This window comes from Siniperca chuatsi, linkage group LG8 (assembly GCF_020085105.1).
Source record: "Siniperca chuatsi isolate FFG_IHB_CAS linkage group LG8, ASM2008510v1, whole genome shotgun sequence".
NCBI lineage: Eukaryota > Metazoa > Chordata > Actinopteri > Centrarchiformes > Sinipercidae > Siniperca > Siniperca chuatsi.
The window spans coordinates 3,506,129-3,527,193 of NC_058049.1; the positions used below are offsets into that span (position 1 = coordinate 3,506,129).

Consider the following 21,065-nt stretch of genomic DNA (forward strand, 5'->3'; position numbering starts at 1 on the left):
CACAGCTGGGCCATTAATCAATTTCTAAAGGCAGTAGTGTGTGTGTGTGTGTGTGTGTGTGTGTTGGTTATACTGGGTTCTACACGAATTTGTATTACTATCACTGACATGTCTTAACACAAATGCTGACTCAGCAGCTCAGGCTGGTTGACGTCTAATACACACTGTACACACACAAATGGTGTGCATGTACCCGCATGTACCCGTGACAGTAAATTGGGTTGAAATTTTAAGTGTAAATTAGAAACAAACACAAAGAACGCAGGTTTAAACCCCTGTACGCCTCGGTTAGTGGTTCAGGCCCATATGTAACTACACACAGAGTAAACAAAGAAAAGCAAGAAGAAGGTGTGTGAGGTGTGCAATGCTGATAGGAGAATTTATTGATCAGTACAAACTATACAAAGAGAACACACAGGATGGATCAGCAGGATATGTACTAGATTGTAAAGTTACCGTCTTCCTCAGCCTACGACCACTTGACTACACATTTAAAGGGATCAATGCAGCTTTCCAAAGCGAATGAAGAAGGTCTCACTTTTACTACATCCCTTTAACTCAACACCATGCCAGAAATATAATATTTATAAGTATGTTTTCATTAGTGTATAATCACCTGAAAATAAAGAATCATTGTGTTTTCATTACCTTAGAATAAGCTGTTGCACCCCCATGTTTCTACAGTAGCCCAGAACGGACAAACCAAACACTGGCTCAAGATAGATTCGCGTTTATCTGAAGTTTTGCGGCCACCGTAGTTTCCCCTAAACACTTGGAAGGGGAGGGTGAGGCGATCGGTATTCAAATGGTTGCAAACTGCAATTTCACCGCTAGACGCCACTAAATCCTCCACACTGGACCTTTAACAACTGACGGAGTCTGTGGGCAGTTGGTCCCACACAGTTCAAAGGTCAGACTGCAGTTCACTTCCAAACTTTTTAAATCCAGCTCAGGGTACTGAAGCCCAACTCTGTAACTTTTAACAAAAATATCTTTTATTTCTAAAAATAAAAGGAGGATGAATGATGGGTTCATTTAGTGTCAGGAGATTTACTCAAGCATAAAGACAGAAATCATAATTAAAGAAAATAAAATGTATTATTTTAAAGGGGGAAACAGACAGGAAGGTGTTAAAAAATGTTAGAGGAAAGAGAACATTTAGTCTTTTAGCCCTCTAATTATCTGTTAAAAATCATTCGATCATAAGAATCCTTCATCTGGTATCCTAAAGGTCTTGCATTTTAATACGCACAAAATATTACCATGATTATTAAAGTAAAGACATTACTAATTACCGTAAACTTGTGACACAAAGGCTGAGTAGACTGGCAGCCTCTAGCCTCCTTGGAGGGAAATTAAATTATAGCCTTTTTGCTTTTATTATTGCTTCCAGCTTTGTGCCGTAAAGCAATCGAGCTGGATGTTTGTGTCGTAACATTGCTTTACAAGAGAAAACACAGCCAAAGCTTAGAGATTATACAGCGAGGTTTCAAATTTGAAATTTAAATTTCTATTTTGAAACGTTCTGTTTCTGTCTTATATAAACAACGACTGATGTGTTTTTAAAGTTTCTTGCAATGATAAATAGTCCTCCTTTATTTCTTATTCATCAAAACATGGAGCTTGGACACTATTTTCTGACTCCAGTGTTTGACTGGAGTTAGTCTGGCTGTTAGTTTGTGTACACCCTATACACACAGAGAGGACAGTACAATCCTCCACAATCACAGAAGACATTATACAACTGTTTCCACAGGATGAGTGAGTAGCATCCCCTGTAAAATCATCGCAGTGCCCCTTAAATACAATACTGTTTAGGTTCAGTATAACCACGTATCACGACGATTTCTTTTTCTGAGAATGATATATTGATTGTATTCTTAAACAGGACTGCGTAAATGTGTAAACAAAGTGTGAGAAAGATGGACAAAACTTTTCTAACCTGTCCGTGAGTCCAGCAGGAACCGTCCGTCCTCGTTGCCGGACACGATGCGGTAGACGATGGGATCCGGCCCTCCACCGTCTCTAGTCAGGGCGGAGACGCTCAGCACCTCTGACCCGACTGCCAAGGATTCTGGGAGCTGAGCGGTGTACTCTGACCTTAGGAAGACGGGCTGGTAGTCGTCCAGGGAGACCACGTCCACCGTCACCGTTGTGACGGAGTAGAGGTGACGAGGCAGGCCGCGATCAGTGGCCTTCACCTTCAGCTCAAAGGAGGGCGGGGTGTTGTGGGTCAGGGGTCGCTCCAGCCGCAGGATCCCCGAAAACTCGTCCAGAGAGAAGTAGCCGCTGTCGCCCGCCAGGAGGGAGTACTTCACCTCAGAGTTTATACCTGGAGATGTAAATTATTTTATTAAAACTCAGATTTCAACATTCAGTACATTTGTTGAAAAAAAAAAAAAAAAAGACCAATATAACACTTCTAATATGTCATTCAGTTTGTTTTGTGTTACTGTTATCAAAACCACATGTGGATTCCCACAAGGTGTGGTTATGATTAAAAGTGAAGACACAGAGAGGGAAAAACGTAAACATCATATAACTTTCAACTGTGTGATCAAAAGATGAAAAACTGTTGAGATTTTATGTTAAAGAAAATTTTAAACATGTGCCAAAAAACACGGTGATGACAAAACTTAGATAATAATCGCTGTGTTTAACGGGGCAACCTGTGAGACTGCAAGCGTTTTCGTTTAAGAGGTCACAAGCTAAAACGTCTGGAACTGCTGTTTTAGGATAATTAGGCAAGCTACAATATAGGTTAGGCTTCAACACACAGGTGGTTTGACAAGTCCTGGAGGGAAAATGCACTTTTGTACAGTGTTTAGCAAACTAACTGGCCTAAAGATGGCACTACAGTTAAAGGGCAAAATTTTAAATCCTGCATTTTAGAGGAGCAGTGGTTTAACTGTTCTCTCTTTCCTCATGTTTCCTGATGCTCTCTGTGAAATGTCCATTGGAGAGAAAAATGCCAAAAAAGAAATCTAATTCTGATCAATTACACCCGCTCCGACACCAGTTTCATTCTGAATGAATCCGGGAAGGACGATAATGATATAAATGGATTGTATTACATATCTATCTATATATTTCTCTGTGTCAAATACAAATGATCAGGTTTTTAAATGACAAAGATGTTTTTTTAACATCTACTGAATCAACAACATCTTGATTTCTGTCTTTACCTTCTGTGAAACCTGCAGTTTGTGTTTTTTCTTAATGTGTCAAAGTGTTTGATACATTTCTTTGGCAAAAAAAAAACTTTCATTAGTCGTTGTTGTCTGTGAGAAAGTTGCCCGTGTGGAGACAGAGGACAAGCTGCTGCACATCTGAAGGAGTGGCTGACCTGTTCTGTGTGCTCCTGTTTCCCTACCCAGCTCTGTGTGTGTGTGTGTGTGTGTGTGTGTGTGTGTGTGTGTGTGTGTGTGTGTGTGTGTGTGTGTGTGTGTGTGTGTGTGTGTGTATCCTGTGTGTGTCTGAATTGCATACGTGTGTGTATGTGCGTTTAAGTGTTTGTACGGGAAGAATATTTGTATTTGTGGGTGTCTTTGTGCATTTTTATCGACCCTCTTGTGAGAACTGTGACTATTAAGTGTGAATATGTGTGTGCGTGAATGAGTGTATTTCTGTTAATGTTCGTGTGTGAGAAACATCCAAAACCACACACGCCCACACTGATTGCGCTCTACAACTGGTTTCAGATGAGGAAACAGTCTTATTTCACTTTTATCTGATTTTACTGTTCCAACACCTAAAAACCAACGAACCATCAAAGGCAACAAATGAATAAAACATTCAAACACCAAACTGTGCCTGCAAATCTGAACCAGAAGAGACTGGTTCAGATTTGCTCGGTATTTGATCTGTGCTAACACACTGATGTGATTTAAAAAACAGTGTGATGAAATTGTGTGCTAAAACACACAGACAGAATGACAAATTGGTGTAAGTGAGATTAAAAAAAACAAGAGGCTTACTATATAAGTCACGGAAAAGAGAAAAATAAAGAAAAACAAATTAAGTCACGAAGAAGTAACACACAGGAAACAAGTTTCACTACTACAGAACTAAACGGGGAAGAGAGTTAGAAACCTGTGTGTCTTAATGTTTATGCTAACACTTAAGTAAACTGTATTTAGACGAAGGACAATCTGTTTGGTAATTTTTTGTCCTTGTGGTACCCGTCCCTAATGAAGGCGATGTTTGTTGGTCCTTCATTCTGTTCTGTTTTTGGTGACCCCTTCACTTTTCCACGAAACTTTTTCATCATGGAACCAATAATTGGAATTTAGTCCCAGGAACCCAAACTCATAAATGCATGATTAAAACACAATAAGATCTACATTTGATCACAGCCAATAAAGACATCGACATTAATTTCACGCTCAAATTTACAGACTTTTTAATAAGTTGTCTCACATGACACAAACCCTGTTTCTTTGGTCTACCATCGGGCCAAAACTTCCTCTTGTACAAGAAATATCACATAGTAAAGACAGGTTTTCCATTAAATTTAGTGTTTATATTCAAGCTCCACACAGGATAAACCCTTTCCATTTCGGCTGTATCATGAGTTTCCCACAAAAAACCTTATATGTGTGCTGTGAGCTTTTTGACCAGTAATGGCACTATGGAGCAATGCGTTCATGAGCGGGTCCCCCGTGCTGCACTAGCATGCTCACGAGGATGCTCATGCACACACGAACAAAAGGCTGCACTCCTGTAGCCTGATCATACTAGTGGAATGACGCCAAGTGGAAGACAGTTGGTGGCTGAAACACACCAAGAAACGTAGCAATGCGCCAGCAAGGCAGGGAGAAGACTGCTAGCTGATCTAAACAGAAATGTAAACAATGCAGGCTTCAAAATATTTGCAAATGTTTTATGGAAGAAGACAATGCTCTCAACACAATTGTTAGGCCTCAAAGATACACATTTGCTTTTTGTGTGAGAAACACAATCTGTAAGTCAAGATGACAACACATGAACACATTTATACTCCTTTATGTTTCTAAGGTGAATGAACACTTTTGATTTATCGACCGTACAGCCTTTCCTATAGGACCACCATTAGAACTATTTTTTTTACTTGCTTTACTAATACTTTACTGGATTTTACTTGCAAGGTTAAAACAAGATTAAGAGTTTAGAGCTATGCTAGCGGCTCTGTGAGGATGTACTAAACTACAGCGGTACTTGGAGGTAAATGCATAGACTGTTTAAAACGGTAAATGCTATTGTCAGCATGCTAACATGCTAACAATGACAATACCAACATACTGATTTTTTTTGCAGGTAGTTAGCAGGTATAATACCATGTTCACCATCTTAGCTTACCATGTTAGCATGCTAAAATGTGCTAACTGGCTCTAGAAACAAAGTACAACTAAGGCTGCTGGTGATTTAATTAGTTTTGCAGGTGTTTGAATTAACATTTTGACTTGATGATGGCACTAGATGTGAAGCCAGAGGATCACCAAAGTGATTGCAATTCATCCTGAGGGAGACATGAATGTTTGGACCAAATTTCATGGCATCCACTATATCCAATAGTTGTTGAGATATTTCAGTTTGGACCAAAGTGGTGGACTGACCAACACTGCCATCTCTCGAGCCACTCTAGACCAGTGTGTAGTGTGGCTAAAAACACAAAAGACACAACTAAACACAATATTAGAATATGGAGCTGAACACTACTTATGCACACAACTAACAGAAGCTAGAACATTTTTAGTTACTGTGACCTAATCAGAATCAGAAATACTTTATTGATCCCCGAGGGGAAACTCTTTCGTTACAGCTGCTCACTGTCACGTCAGTGCACACAGGAATAGAAGTACTAAGCAAATCAAAATATAATACACTATAATACAGCTAAGATAAATTAAGTACAAAGTGGATATAAGTATAAAAGCTAAAATAAGTGTAAGTACAAAAGTGGATTTAGAGGTTGATAAGTATGTACGGTATGATACAATGTAGTAGTATAAGTAATAAGTAGTAGTGCATTAATGAGTACTGTCAAGTTAAGTGTAGCAGATTAACCAGATTATTAGACAGTGGATACTGCACAGCAGTAATAGAAGTATCTGAATCAGAAATACTTTATTGATCCCCGAGGGGAAACTCTTGAACTATGAATAAATAGCATGAATAAATATCAATAAGGAGTCGAGCAAGATGCTAATGCTGCCAGGGTTAAGGGTTAAAATCCCTCTGCAGCAAATAATTACCAACACTGCTGGAGTGGCACAGTAAAGAGGTATCAGGTGGGCGTTTCAGGAAGCAAAACTCTGTTGGGAAAGGCTTAGTCTTTTATTATGTTTAGAATTAGTAGTACCATATTCATACATACACATACTGTACACACACAAAGGAAAGCCTGTGCATTAGCCTTTAATAGCGTTAAGGATCGCTGATACCGGGACTAAGGGGTTGTCACAACATGTTCTGACCTGACAGAAACAAAATAATGCCCTCTATGCTGCTTTTGTGTTGTAACTCTAACTTGCATGTTCACAGCACACATAATGACATTTAAAAACTCAGCCTACCAGTGTCTGGGTCCTTGGCGTATATGACAGTGATGGGAGTTCGGACGGTCGTGTTGTCAAACACGGTGACCTCGTAGTGACTGGAGGAGAAGCGAGGCGGGTTGTCGTTCATGTCCTGGATCATCAGCAGGATGTCCGCCTGACACGACTGCCCCCCGCCATCCGTCGCCTTCGCCACCAGGTTGTACTCAACCTCCTTCTCCCGGTCCAACACAGCCAGAGTCAACAGCTCACCTGGGGAACGATGGATACGATACTGAAGTCATAATGAAACTCAGAATAGTTCGCCAGCTGGTTTGTAATTTTTCTAGCCTTGTGAATTGCCAATACATCACCAACAAGAGGACCCGCAGTTAAACTTTGCTGTGCCACTTCCTAGTGTGACCACGCTTTAACACTTGTAAGTGTAAACTGCTATTGTTTACTATATTTAGCATGCTACCACGCTATGTTACCATTACTCTCAAAGTACAGCTAAGGCTGTTATAATTTAGCCTGCAGTATTACATGTTTCTAGTCATGAAGGGTTGGACAGGTGGAAATTTTAACCTGTCGGTGGCTCTAAATGAAGTTGGATCACTTAACTATACAGGATTCATCCTTTGGGATCCAACAGTTGTCAAGATATTTCAATCTGTACCAAAGTGTTGGGCCCATCAAATGACTTACATTACTTACAACCTCTCTGTTAACATGGCTAAAAACTGTCTGATCTCTTGCAGGCAATCAGGTGGCACTGAAGACATGAGAGAAAGATGTTATGACCGAAACAAAGTATGACCTGAAAATGGGAAAAAAGAAATGACAATAGAAATGTTTTTGGCTCTTTTCAGCACAGAGCCTCTGAGCAGCAGCAGAGTGCCAATGGTATCGCCAACTCAAACACTCAATCACACACTTTGACCTCAAACAGGCACCATCATACCTGTCCTGTGGTCGAGATGGAACTTGTCTGCGTCAGGCCCGTGGAGGGTGTAGGAGATCTGGCCATTAGCTCCCACGTCTGGATCTGAAGCCGAAACCTTCAGCACAAACATGTTGGGGGGCGAGTTTTCCATCACCGCCTCCGTGTACACCAGCTGGAATAGGATAATAACAATAATCAGGCCTCCGTTTGCATAGCACTTTTCTCAGTCAAGCTACTAAGTGCTGGATAAATAAAATGACGTGCCATTAGTCATAGTGTTAGTGGTCCAATCCCCACTTCCTTCAATGTCCTTGAGCAGGACACTGTCATTTTTTTTTTAAGTTGCTTTGGACAAAAGTGTCTGCCAAATGAATGTAAGTCCATTTTTGGTACATTTTCATTCATGAAAGCACACATGTGTTTGTCCAAAAGAGAAGAAAGGTAAGGAAAGTTGAGAAAGGTAAGAAATTCGAAAAAACAAAATCACACTTATACCCAAAAATGTTGAAATTATTTCTGTTTGGTTTGTTTTCACAGGTTTTGCTGTCTAAAATAATATGCACATTTACTTTCCTATAATTTATTTTTAGTATGAAATCAGATAAAACTCAAAATGTATCCACTAAAATTAGCAACAATTAAATTCTAAGATACATATCAAGATAAATGGATAAAAGTTTTAAAAAAATGAATCTACCAAAAGTTCACTGTCTGTCAAATTAAAGATACAGAGATTAGGTAAATAAATATTATCTTAACTATGAAGGCAAATGTTTACAGTACGATTTATGGTCATTTTTATGTGTTACAGCATCAAATTTTGATCAATTTTTAAACTAAGTAATATCACTTGACCGGGTCTTGAAAAAGGTGTACTGAAGTTTGGGTAAAATTTTAACAAACTATATGAGAGCTGACTTGAAATGTTCCACTAGGTTGCAGTGTATGCAAGAATTTCCTCCTGGACCTAATGCTTACTGTCAGAAATCAATACATTAACAACATTCAGGTGATTTCTGATACAGCACCTGTCTGTATCTCACTCCATTAACAACCACAGCTCATAGCTTAAGTGTTTGGTTGTTAGGAAAAAACAAACTCTGTTTATACTTGACAACATGACAATAGTGCTACATTTCTTATTTAGAGTGTAGAGATTTTCCTCTGAGAATTGATATTGACATGTTTTGGTTGTGTGTGGGGGCTGCAGAATAAAATATAAATGGAGAAGAGAGTCTGACTACCGGCACTGCAGGTTTGGATGTACTGTTTTCAGTTCTGTTATTGCATCTGCGGTGCTCTATATGTGAGTACATGAGGGGGTTTATAGTTTGGAAGGAATTCTCTTCTGATTACATCCAATAACAAATTATTTCATTAAGATAGTAATATTTGATAGTAGTCTTAAAAATGTAAAAACTACAAATACTCAGTGTGTCCTTAATTTGTTCTTCAATAAAAAAAAAAACCAATGAAACCCAGACTAATGAGATTCTTTTTTAGAGAAGGTTTTACGAGGCACTGCGACACAGGCAGGATGCATTATTACTTATTACTGATAAACATTACCGGTACAAATAAAAGTGTAAAAAAAAATGTGCTAAGAAAAGAAAATTTAATTTCCGTAAACTGCTCCCTGTGGCCAAGAAAACTATTGTACTAAGCATCTCCCAGGTGGGAATGTGTTTGACAAGCTGTTGTTAACTTTCGATGGATAAATAAGGACAATGGTGGCTTTGGTGAATATCATCTGTAAATGAAAGGATGAAATAACTCATGTGCTATCTCACCTGTTCACACAGTGGACTGTTGTCATTGATGTCCAGCACGTGGACGTCCACCATAACCGGAGCCTCAAACTTCCCATCAGTGGCTGTGACTTTGAGCGTGTATCTGTCTTTGGTCTCTCTGTCCAGAGGTTCCTTCACGATCAAACCCCACTCACCCTCGTCCTCCTGGATGATGGCAAACTGCCCCAAAGGGTCCCCATCTACATGTGTGATGAAGAACTGAGTTACTGGTTAGAGATAAGCAGGCCTGTAGCTACACTGTCGCAGATACTGTAGATGTACATGTCTTGTGCATTTTTTCTGGGAATTATGGAAACATTTTAGCAACCAAGGTGGAGTTACCTTCTACTAAGGCCGAAACTAACGATCATTTTCATTATTGACTAATCTGATGACGATTTCTTGATAACTTGGTTGATTTGGTCTATAAAACATCACTGAAAAATGTCCATCACAGTATCCTAGAGCACAAGGTGATGTCCTCAAACAGTCTAAAACCCCAAAATATTCAATAATTTATTCAAATGCTATAAGACTAGGAAAAGCAGCAAATTGTTTGGTGTTTTTGCTTGAAAAAATTATTTTGACGTTTAATCAATAAACAAAATAGTTGCTGATTTTTTTGTCTCGATTGATCAATCTACAAATAAAAAATTAACACATGATGGCAATTTTCTCACTCAATATATTTTGACTACTTTTGGGCAAACAAAAATTAATTAATTCATAAATATGTAAATGACAAAGTATTTCCCCACCAGACATGATAAATCATGTTTGGAGATAAAACTTAAATGGGGGGGACTTGACCACAGTATTTCTAAAATCATAATTATGGCCTTTTATATAAGGAAAAATAGTTACATTATAAAATATCATATAGAATATGTTTAGTTGTAACAGTTGTTAAAATAAAATTAAACAGAAAAGTTAAAGGAGAGGAAAGAAAGCATGAAAGAATGAAGAGTCACCTAACAATAAATCAACTATCTGAATGCGTGTAAATGGGTATATGGCAGGGATTCAGCGTCACCTTTATGAGTTATTGTGTTTCCTACCATTTTCAGTCTATGTGAATGATGTTTTCTAGTCTGTTTCCTGTGCTGCAATGTTTGTTGTTCACATAAAAGAGAATGAGGCCATGACAGGAGTAGCCTAATACTTGTATTAAAAATCCAACTAGTATTAATATGCTATTCACCATTCAGGCTGCGATATATCATGTCTGAGTTTCTCATTGGTTGTGCTGAGTGTTTGTCCGATTTTGTTTTCATTATAGTGTCTCCAACATTCTATTACCTTCTGAGTAATATAAAGTTTTTATTTAATACTAATTAAATACAATGCCATGTTGTTCCTGATGAATAATTCAATAATTTCTGTTTGCCATCTTGATTTTGGATTGTGGGGGATGTTTTAACATTAGGCTGACTCACCTTTGTACTTGCATTTTATTGTTTTCTTCTCTTTCTTACAAAGTTTTATCTTTGACATGAAAACCTCTAACTGTTGTTTTCTCTGACTAGACAGCTGACACTGGCTGGTTCATCATGTGACAAACAGGGCTGTAGCTACCAGTGACGACTTCATGGTCAGGTCCTCTGTGTTGTACCTGAGAATTTGGGGGTTTTACACAACCTGAGGAGGAGTTGACATTGTACAACTACACTAAAATTACACATGGTGTATTTTTAAGGCTTATCCTTGTATTATTTAGACTCAGTATCCTCAAATATGCAGTTTTTTTGCAGTGTGGAGAAGTCTCTGAAACAGCATTCAAATCATCATGTAGTTAGAAAAAAAATTCAGGTAATTATAAAATCCTGGCTACGGCCCTGATGAAACACTACGGAAAATCACAGTAATGAATTTTGTTGTGTCAAGCAGTGCTGTTGTAGGTGGACTCTTGAAAAATCCTCACATCAATCATACTGATGGTGGGCAACTTTAATATCTAACATATGCTTCTGTTTTTGTTTCTTTTTGACAAGCCAGTGTCAACATCAGCCAAACCCTACCCTATAAATAATTCCAATGCGAATATTCCTCTGTTACACTTTCCAAAAACAATGTTATGACAGCAAGCTCCTTTAGAATGGTCCGGCTTTAACTGTCTGGAGGAAAATGGAGGATTTGCATTAATTTGAGGCTTTGTTTTTGTTGTTAGCTGCAGGGCATCCAGTTGGTATTCTTCTCTTGTCGGCTTGTCAACCTGCTTCTCTTGGTTAATCAGTGGCTGAATAACATATCATGGCTCAGTTGAGGGCCATTAACAGAGATTTAATTTCACCTCATTAATGTCTTGATAAATCCCACAGTGTAGCAAATCTTCAATGGGACAGTAATTTGGCTGCCCCACACACATCCTCACAGAAAAATACACAAATACATGATTGCAAGTGACTATATGAGTGACACACAATTACACTTCTGTGCACACTTGCAAATAAACTTAATGGCTTGCACAAATGCTTAAACACACAAGGGAGCAACACAAACTCACATTCACAGGCTTAAATCTGTGAACACGCACTCATAAATACACACTTAGACGTACTCACCTATGATGTAACACGTCACAAGGCGGTTCTCCAGTGACACATCAGCATCTGTGGTCGTCATGGAGACAATGACTTCACCGGGGCTGCTGTTCTCCACCACTGAGCCGCGGTACACGTCATCAGAGAACTTTGGCGGGTTGTCGTTCTCGTCCGTCACCGTCACCTCCACCAGGACGCTGGAGGACAGCTTGAAGTCGCCGCCGTGGTCTATGGCGACAACGCTGAACCTGTAAACTCTGGTCTCCTCACAGTCCGTCTCCCGTACGGTGGTGATCCATCCACTCTCTCCATCGATGGAGAATACCTCAGCGATGTCCGCCGTGGTGTCATCAGGTGGAGACTCCAAGCTGTAGGTCACAAGACCGTTGGTGTCTGTGTCCGGGTCGTTGGCGGTCACCTGTGGGTCAAGATAAGCATTTGGTGGTTACATAAAATATTTTATTTCAAATTCAAGCATTTTTAAGAAACATGCTGACATTTTGGGGAATAAGCTTGTTTGCTGTCTTACTGGGAGTTAGAGGATACAATTTATATCACTTTCATCTCTGTGCTTTCAGTAGAGATGTTGGTCCAGGGTGTTTTAAGCTTAAGTTTTAAGTTGGCAACTTGGCAAATGCTAAATTCATGCAATATCAGGAGAAGGTGAAAAACTCCTGTTATTCTGACTTAAGAGTTTCACGCATTATTCCAAGATGGATAGCCCTACTGCTATCCTTGTAGTCACTGTAGAAGCAGAGTAGGGATTTCTGGCACAACTTCACCTACTTCCAAGATGCATAGAGAAGGGTAAAAGTCTGAAGGGGTCAAAACCCCAGCAACACAATATACAGAACAACTTTATTGTCAGACAAACGCGTTTCAGCTTGTGGCCTTCATCAGGGTTATCCCTTTACCCGTGTAGTCACACCCGATACATAGCTAATTTTTATTGAGCTACATATCTGTAGTGGTTATTAAAGAGGGAAACCAGATACAAACATTGTAAGCTCCTTTTGAGTTAGGTAAATCAATAAGTGTGGAAATTGGATTTTATTTTGATGTAACTTCCAGTAATGGTGGCTTGGAGTCAGTAGGACTAACTGCTGTTATTTGATAAATAGATCCAAGATAACTGGTCGTTGAACTATAATGTTTTGTCTTCTATTTCTACAAGCACTAAATATGCAAGACACAGTGTGTAAATATGACTTTTTGAGCTGATGAAAGTTGTTGGAAGGCATCATCAACCAAGCCAGGCAAGCCGTTTTCCCCTGCATCCAGTGTATGTGATAAGCTAACGTTAGACTATACATACATGTCATGCATTTATCTTTTTGTTAAACACACAAAGATGAAACTGATCATGTTCTTCTTATTTAACTTCTGATAACTGTATTTTTTCTAATGTTCCATGTAAGAAAACATAGAATTAATTTTATTGACCACTTTCGGTACACACCTGGTAAAAGCAGTTGAAAGTTTGATATTGTCTATCTGTACTAGAGTGACAATTTTTACTTTTCAATCAATATGGAAAACACATTTTAAATACCTTTTAGCTGGACCTTAAGTACGGACCTTACACTGTTATACCTTACACAGTTATACTGCTCTTACTTCTCACCTGAATAACAGTGGTTCCAGCAGGCATGTTCTCAGCCAGGAAGGCCCTGTATGGGTTTGCATCAAACACTGGCTGGTTATCATTCACATCTTGGACCTGGATGCTGATTGACACCAGTGATGCAACATCAGTCCCGTTGTGGCTCCCTCGAGCGATAACATCTATCTGATACCATTTTGTCTTTTCATGATCGATGGTCTTCTGCAACAGCAAAGTTCCACTCTCTTTGTCCAAACTGAACACTTTGTCTTTGTTGCTTTCCACAGTGTTCCCATTCACCAGGCTGTAAATAAGGGGCATGTCGGAGTCCGCCCTCACAGAGCCTATCTCTGTCCCTATGGGGATGTCCTCTGCAGCTGAGAAGGTGTAGAGAGGTTCTGAGAACTTCGGAAGAGGAACCTCAGGAGGAACCACTCTGACCTGAACAGGAACCGTGGAGTTATAGAAAGGAAGGCTGCCGTCGCGAGCTTTTACTTTGAAGTTGAAGATCTTGTTCTCCATGCCAATAAGACTCTCTTTGACACTCACAACTCCAGTGAAAGGGTTGATCTCGATAATGTCTTCAGTCACCTCTTCGGCTTCATCTACTGTGTAGGTGACATCTGCATTTTTCCCATCATCTGCATCATATGCCATGATCTGAATGACAGGGGAGCCTTTATTTACAGTTGACTGAATTGAAACCTGGTATTCTGATGCTTTGAATTGAGGAACGTTGTCATTCTCATCTGTGAGAATAATCTTGACTGTGCAAAAGGCCACTTTTCCGCCACCATCTTTTGCCATCACTTTGATAGCTATGACTCTCTGGGTGGGGTTCTCTCTGTCCAGTGGTTGTGTCGTAACAATCTGCCCACCATTGTCGATGTCAAATTTCTCATCAGCAAGTTTGTTTATGATGGTGTAGTCAACACTGCCATATGGCCCATCGTCAGGGTCAATGGCTGCTAATCGGATCACACGAGTTCCTGCCTCTGCATTTTCAGCCAGCTCTGCTTCGTAGATGCTCTGCTTGAAGTACGGACTATGTCTGTTGCTGTTCATCATGTCAATATTGACTGGTGCTGTTTTCTGAAACACTCCGTCAGTCACAGCCACTGTCAGGTTGTAGTAAGGATCCAGATTCCTCTTGCAGACATTAGAAAAGGAGATGATTCCTGAGGTTTCGTTGATGTTGAAGTACCGGCCTTCGTTCCCTGAGAGGATTTTGTACTTGAGGTTACTCAGGTCTCCAGTGTCGGGATCTGAAGCTTGGATTTTGATGACTGTGTGGCCACACTTTGCCATTTCATCCAGTGTGGCTTCATACTGGGAGGTGACAAAGTCTGGTGGGTTGTCATTGACATCTGTGATATTTATGAAGACATAGGCTTCACTACTAAGAGGAACAGTGCCATTGTCAGTGGCTTTGATTTTCAAATTAAAGTGTTTTGTGTTTTCATGGTCCAACAACTGTTTTGTGACAATAAACCCGCTATGAGGGTCTATCTCAAAGAAATCAGTCTCGTTCCTCTCCGTTTTCACCACCTGGAAGGTAAGGTCTTTATTTCTGCCCGAGTCCCTATCAGAAGCAGAAAGTTGTATCACAGAGGTGCCGATTGGGAGCCCCTCAGCAATGTTAACAGAGTATGTTAGCTTTGAGAAAACTGGCACATTATCATTCACATCCTCTACTTCTATTTCAATGGAGGCCTCTGAGAAAGCTCCAGTCACAGAGTCAGTAGCTCGAACTGTCAACACATGCATGGTTTGGCTCTCGTAGTCGAGGGGGTTGGTGATGGTCAACACACCAGTTTTGAAATCAATGTGAAAGTGTTTTGAGGCATTTTCCTCTTCAAGGTTGTAGATGAGCCGATAGCCCTCTGGATTCCTGGCCTGGACGTGTAAGATGGTGGTGAATGGGGGGACATTTTCGGGGACTTTCAGCGGATACAGAAGAGTCTGGAAAACTGGGTTGGTTTGATTCCTCATTTGAATACTCAGCTGTGCCATTGTGCTGTGACTGGGCTCACCCTCGTCTATAGCCAAGACTGTCAACACGTACTTATTCAGAGCTTCAAAGTCCAGAGGCCTTTGAAGGGATACATCGCCTACGTCAGGATCTATCCTGAAGAGGTCATAGTCCTCCTCCAGTGAGTACATGATGGATCCATTCTCTCCCAGATCTCTGTCAATGGCAGTTGCTTGATACAAAACATCTCCTGGTTCAGAGGCTTCAGAAATCATCATTGAAAAAGGCAAGTTTAGAAACTGTGGAGAGTTGTCATTGACATCATCTATAAAAACCTTGACCTGGGTTGTAGCTGTCCTAGGCGGTGTTCTCATGTCTTGTACTTTCACCACTACGTCATAAACATCTTGTTCCTCTCGGTCAAAAGGGATACCTGTTGTTTCAAGAACACCTGATGTCTGGGAAATTGCAAACTTTCCCATTGGGTTTACCACAGAATATAAAAGAGGCTCATTTAAATAACAACCTGTGGTTTTGAGTGCCGCCAAAGTTTTGACTGTCTTTAGGTTTTCTGTAACGCTTGCTGAATACACTTTCTGCTCAAATCCAAGATCGCTGGCTGTTAGGTTTGTTACGTTTACCTTGACGATAGCCGAGTCTTTGTAGAGGCCGTCAGAGGCTTTGACAACAAGTTGGTAAAATGGTCTAAATTCAGACACATCGCTCACGGTGATGACGCCAGTATTGGGGTGAATTGAAAAGGCATTGTGATGATTCCCCTCAGTGATGCTGTATGAGACTGCCGAGTCGGCGTCATGGGCCATGACACGCACAACCTCTGTATCTCTGACAGCTGGAAAGATGATGGATGGCTCATACACTGGGGTGGTGAATTGTGGCGGGCAGTCATTCAGGTCCAGGACACGAACAGTGACCTTGGCAGGCTCTGTTGCATACAGCGACGGCTCCCCTGAGTCCTTTACCTGCACGGTGAAGTGATACTCTGCCTTGGCTTCAAAGTCAACTGGTGAAATTAAAGAGATTGTGCCCATACTTGAATCCATCTTGAAGACGTTCAGGGCCTCCGGTTCGAGGATCTGATACACCAGCTGAGCATTGGCATCTATGTCTGTATCTGAAGCCTGGATGACCAGAGGGGTGTTTCTTTCTCCCATTACCATGCTGTTGATGTGAGCTGACTCACTTATTTGCCCCAGGTACTGCCTCTGCTGAAAAATAGGAGCGTTGTCATTCTCGTCAATCACGTAGATGTAAACGAGAGTCTTGGACGAGGCTCCAGCTGTGGTGGTAGCTGTAACTTTGAGCTTGTAGGAGGCACAGTTCTCGAAATCAAGGTGCTTTTGGATTGAAATCAACCCAGTGTAGGGGTTGATATGAAATGTTCCATTTGGGTTGCCACTTTCTATCCCATAATGCACTGCAGCAGGACTGGAGGCTGAGACGGTGACCACTGGTGTTCCAAGTGTGCTCAATTCACTAATCTCTGTTAGGTATTCATCCGAGGGGAAGGTAGGTGGGGTTTGGTCAGAGATGCGGATGTGGATGTGGACAGAGCAGAGGTCACTGCGCTGAGGGAAGCCCTGGTCAGTGGCCTTTACTGTCAAGTGGAACTGGTCCTGAGGCTGAAGGTCCAAAGGTTTGGACACACTGATGGAGCCCAGCTCTGGATCTATGGAGAAGATGTTGTCGATATTCCCTTCAGGGAGAAAGGAAATAATGTGTTACACAAATTATCATGTCAGACGTGAAGGTCTATAACTGAAATGCTTCTTTAATGCTTTTCTTCTGTGCTGACAAAGGTTTGTACACACTAATGGAGCCCAGCTCCGGATCTATGGAGAAGATGTTGTCGATATTCCCTTCAGGGAGAAAGGAAATAATGTGTTACACAAATTATCATGTCAGACGTGAAGGTCTATAACTGAAATGCTTCTTTAATGCTTTTATTTTGTGCTGACAGTGTGTGGAAGTCACACACCTGTCTTAAAGGTTTGCATTAGATTACATACAATTTAAATAATAACAACATATTTGTTATTATTACAAAGCATTTTACAGGGCATTTATCTACTATTCAGTCCTAAAATGCTATTTTCTTAAAATTTACATTTAAATTTACACTTCAGTTTTTGTACGGATTAAACAAACAAGGTATAACGTGTTAATTAGTAAACTTTAGAGGTGCTGGTAGGTGGATTTTGTTACAGATAACTGTTACTGTTTGTAACAGATACATGAAAGTGGTATTGATCATCTCATCTAACTCTTGCCAAGAAAGAGACAATGTTGAACTATTCCTTCACAAGTAAAATAAAATTTATCTGATCGTTTCAGATTACTTGAATGGTTTTCAATATCAACTTGTGTGAAACAGTTAACATTTATCTTACCTGATTTTTTTCTCTAGTTTTAAAGGGTAAGTCTTAAAGGCTGAATCTGAGACAGTATTAGTTAAGATGGATGTTCTTTGCTGTATAAAATACACTGAGCAGGCGTAATAATGTGTTCCACTGCTTTGATCATACATGATCAGCTATATCACCTTGATATGCATAATGTAAAGCAGAGTGAAGCTGACAAGGAGCAAGCATGAATGAATAAAAATAGGCCCTTTACTGCTCACCTGAGAGCAGAGAGTAGCTGATGTCGGCATTGCTGCCCATGTCCTTGTCGAGGGCCTTGACCCGGATGACCTCGGCGCCTGAAGGGGCCAGGTTGGAGATGCTGGCCTCGTAGCGGGGGCTGAGGAAAGCCGGCGAGTGGTCGTTACAGTCCTCCACATGAACCACCACCTTCACAAAGTTCCTCTTCACTGGGATCTCCTGGTCACGTACCTGAGGAGGAGCAAAGTAATGTTATATTTGTATCTGTGATGGTAAGAGAAAAGATGAAAAAAGAAATTGGCAAAAAAAAAGAAAATGATTATAGACAAATGTAATAAGAAAGCTATTTGCACTTTGAGCTGCATTTCTTGTATGACTGGTGCTATATAGTTAAACTATATTATCATCATTTATTATTAGTTTGAACATATATTTTTGACTCAATATAATATGGACAACAAATGTATTTGGGTCTATTCTATCATATCCTGTCTCTAACTGTTCTGCACTATGTCTTGTGTCATTAACATACATTACGGATATCTTCATAAGATTCTAATCTACTGTATTCTACTGAGATAGCTGTTTCATTACCATAACGATGAGGGTATGAACAGAGATCATCTCGTAGTCAAGCTCCTCTGTCATCACCAGGACGCCACTCTTTGGGTCCAGATGGAAGAACTTGGCGCTGTCTGGATGTAGGCTGCTGTGGATGGAGTAAACCAGTTTACTGTTGGTGTCGGCATCCTGTGCGCTGATCTGCAGGATGTCCTTCCAAGGGGAGGTATCCTCAGGAACCCTCACCTTAAACACGCAGGATCAGAGGAAATGGGTGAATTTTTTCCAAGTAATGAAAAAAACAAAACGGCAGGAAAAAACAGGGTTTGATAAATGGATAGGAAACTGAATTCCTGGGCTATGACATTTCAATTTTAAAACACAATTTTTATTCATGAAGGTGGACAGAAAACATTTTGAGGACAAGAAATTGTCCTGTTAGAGCAATAATTCTAGAGACAAGCCCAGAGAGTGTGTTGATTACTGTTATTAGGAAAACAACAGTGATGCAGCAGCCTTGCACTGTCTGTTGGATGTCCTGATAACCATAGCAAAGAATGCCTGCAGAGGTTTTCAAATCATTCTCAACATGTGTCTAAATTTTTATTTAAAGTGGAATGTTTAAAATATCTTTAACTAGCTTCCTGGTTACCACACTCACAAGAACCAGAACAGCAATCAATCAAGCATGGCCTGCCAAGCCTTTGTGTGTTATCAACATGGCTCTAACATGTTAAGGTTAAGAGTTAGACTTCTTGGATGTAACTACCTGATATATTACTTAAAATAAAGAAAAACATACTTGAGGTAGGTGGGCAGGCTATCAGGTGGTAATTTTACTGTCAGACAAAACCAATCATAACGTGTATATCCAAGAGTTGTTTTGTTTAGACCAGTGTTTCTCGAACTGCAGGGGAAAGAGCCATTGCAGGAGGAGCCCACATGGAGGAAATCAGGGAATGCATCATCAGCTGAATGACTTTGAGTCATAAGTGTTCTGATGCCAGCAAGACTACCAAGACTGAGGTTAGTAAAAAAATTTCAGACAGCAAAGCAAAGCATAAGAGAAATTGACTTTATTCAGGGAAGAAAAGACACAGCTCATGGAGGCAATTAAGGTACTTTAAAATCCTTAGTGCCCAATTGCCGTCATTTGCGTCAAAAACGTGCTCATTCTCGCAGTCAAATCTGAACACACAGACATCACACACATATTTTTAGATTCAGTGTTACGCTTCTCGGGGATATCATTATCTCTGATGTCCATTGCAAATAAATATCCATAAACCTCTTAGAAATCATAGAAAAAAAATAACTAGAACTTGCTGAGAATTATCACGTTTTGTAGATTCCTTCAGTATGAAAGTCATACAGTGCTAGTTGTTTGTGCATCCATGGGTATTTTGTAAACAGAAACTGCTAATAGCTACTTCAGCATACTTGCAGCTAAAAACAAAATGGGGCTAAAGTTGCAGCCCACAGCTGACTCGAAGACAATATTATACTACTTTTTTCCAATGGGGGGACAAGGTAGAAAAAGGTTGAGAAATACTGGTATAGTCTTTAAAGAAAAGTTAGCTTTGATAGTTTTGTTGTATAAAACCCCTTTGAAAAACATGTTAAAGGACTTGTATTCTTGTGATGACCAACAGTACTCTTCTGCTTTTCACACCAGGTTGCATCACTGACATAGCCATAAAGACTGTCCTTTTAGGTATTATTGCTGTAATAATTCACCCGTGAGCTCTGTATTCTAATGAAAACCTACTGGATTTTCTTGACTCTCACCATGTACAGTGGCTTCAGGAAGACGGGACGATGCTCATTCATGTCCAGCACACGGATGTAGGCCTGCAGTTTGGAGATGGAATACACAGGGTTTGAGAAAATGGATGCACAGCATGAATAACATCAAATATGGAAGGTAGCGCTTCAAAGTTGCTTCACATGCAGCACCTGAGCCGCTGCTGCCTGCAAGATTAGATTCTAAACCAGAGATTTTCAAACTCAAATGAATAAACATAAATAAAGCTGTTTAAAACTGCTGGTGCAGCTCAGTGGGTTGATTTGCACAATGACTTCAAGGTGCCAGCACATGTACAGTGGGTTTTCTTTGATCTCAACTGTGGTGGAAAGGGTTATTTTGTAGCTTTTTTTCTAGTAGCTTTGGTTCATAATGTGTAATCACAAGAAAAAAATAGAACAAGTCTCATGAATTTTGAAGTATTGTAGCTTGTTCAGAAGACTAAGTTTTGATTACTTCTATCTTCAAACCAATACAGTAGCTGGTTATATTAGTGGCTATCTAAATATGCTGAAACTTAGAGAAGAATTACCTATTGATATAAATTAGTTTGGTGTGATCACAACAAGGTAGACTTATGCTGTATTTGGTCAGAATTGAGGATTCCCTGATCCCTGGAAGTGAAAAAAGGGCCTTTTTCAGTTAGAGTTCCAACTCAAACCTGAATTATCCAATCCTCAAATAAAGGATTTTCAGAGCTTTCTTTCCTT

The 21,065-nt window shown here is 40.1% G+C and overlaps 1 protein-coding gene across 1 annotated transcript in view; it reads right to left on the bottom strand.

The window, feature by feature from the left end:
• Positions 1-21,065, bottom strand: part of fat2 (FAT atypical cadherin 2) — a 111,899-nt gene that overhangs the window by 53,473 nt on the left and 37,361 nt on the right. Inside the window, exons 8-16 of the mRNA XM_044206084.1 lie at positions 20,340-20,402; positions 18,585-18,797; positions 18,011-18,221; positions 13,416-17,083; positions 11,813-12,209; positions 9,252-9,451; positions 7,480-7,633; positions 6,555-6,788; positions 1,943-2,332 (exon numbers count right to left, since the gene is read on the bottom strand). Coding sequence (XP_044062019.1) covers positions 1,943-2,332; positions 6,555-6,788; positions 7,480-7,633; positions 9,252-9,451; positions 11,813-12,209; positions 13,416-17,083; positions 18,011-18,221; positions 18,585-18,797; positions 20,340-20,402 — 5,530 coding nt within the window. The remainder of the gene's footprint in view (positions 1-1,942; positions 2,333-6,554; positions 6,789-7,479; positions 7,634-9,251; positions 9,452-11,812; positions 12,210-13,415; positions 17,084-18,010; positions 18,222-18,584; positions 18,798-20,339; positions 20,403-21,065) is intronic.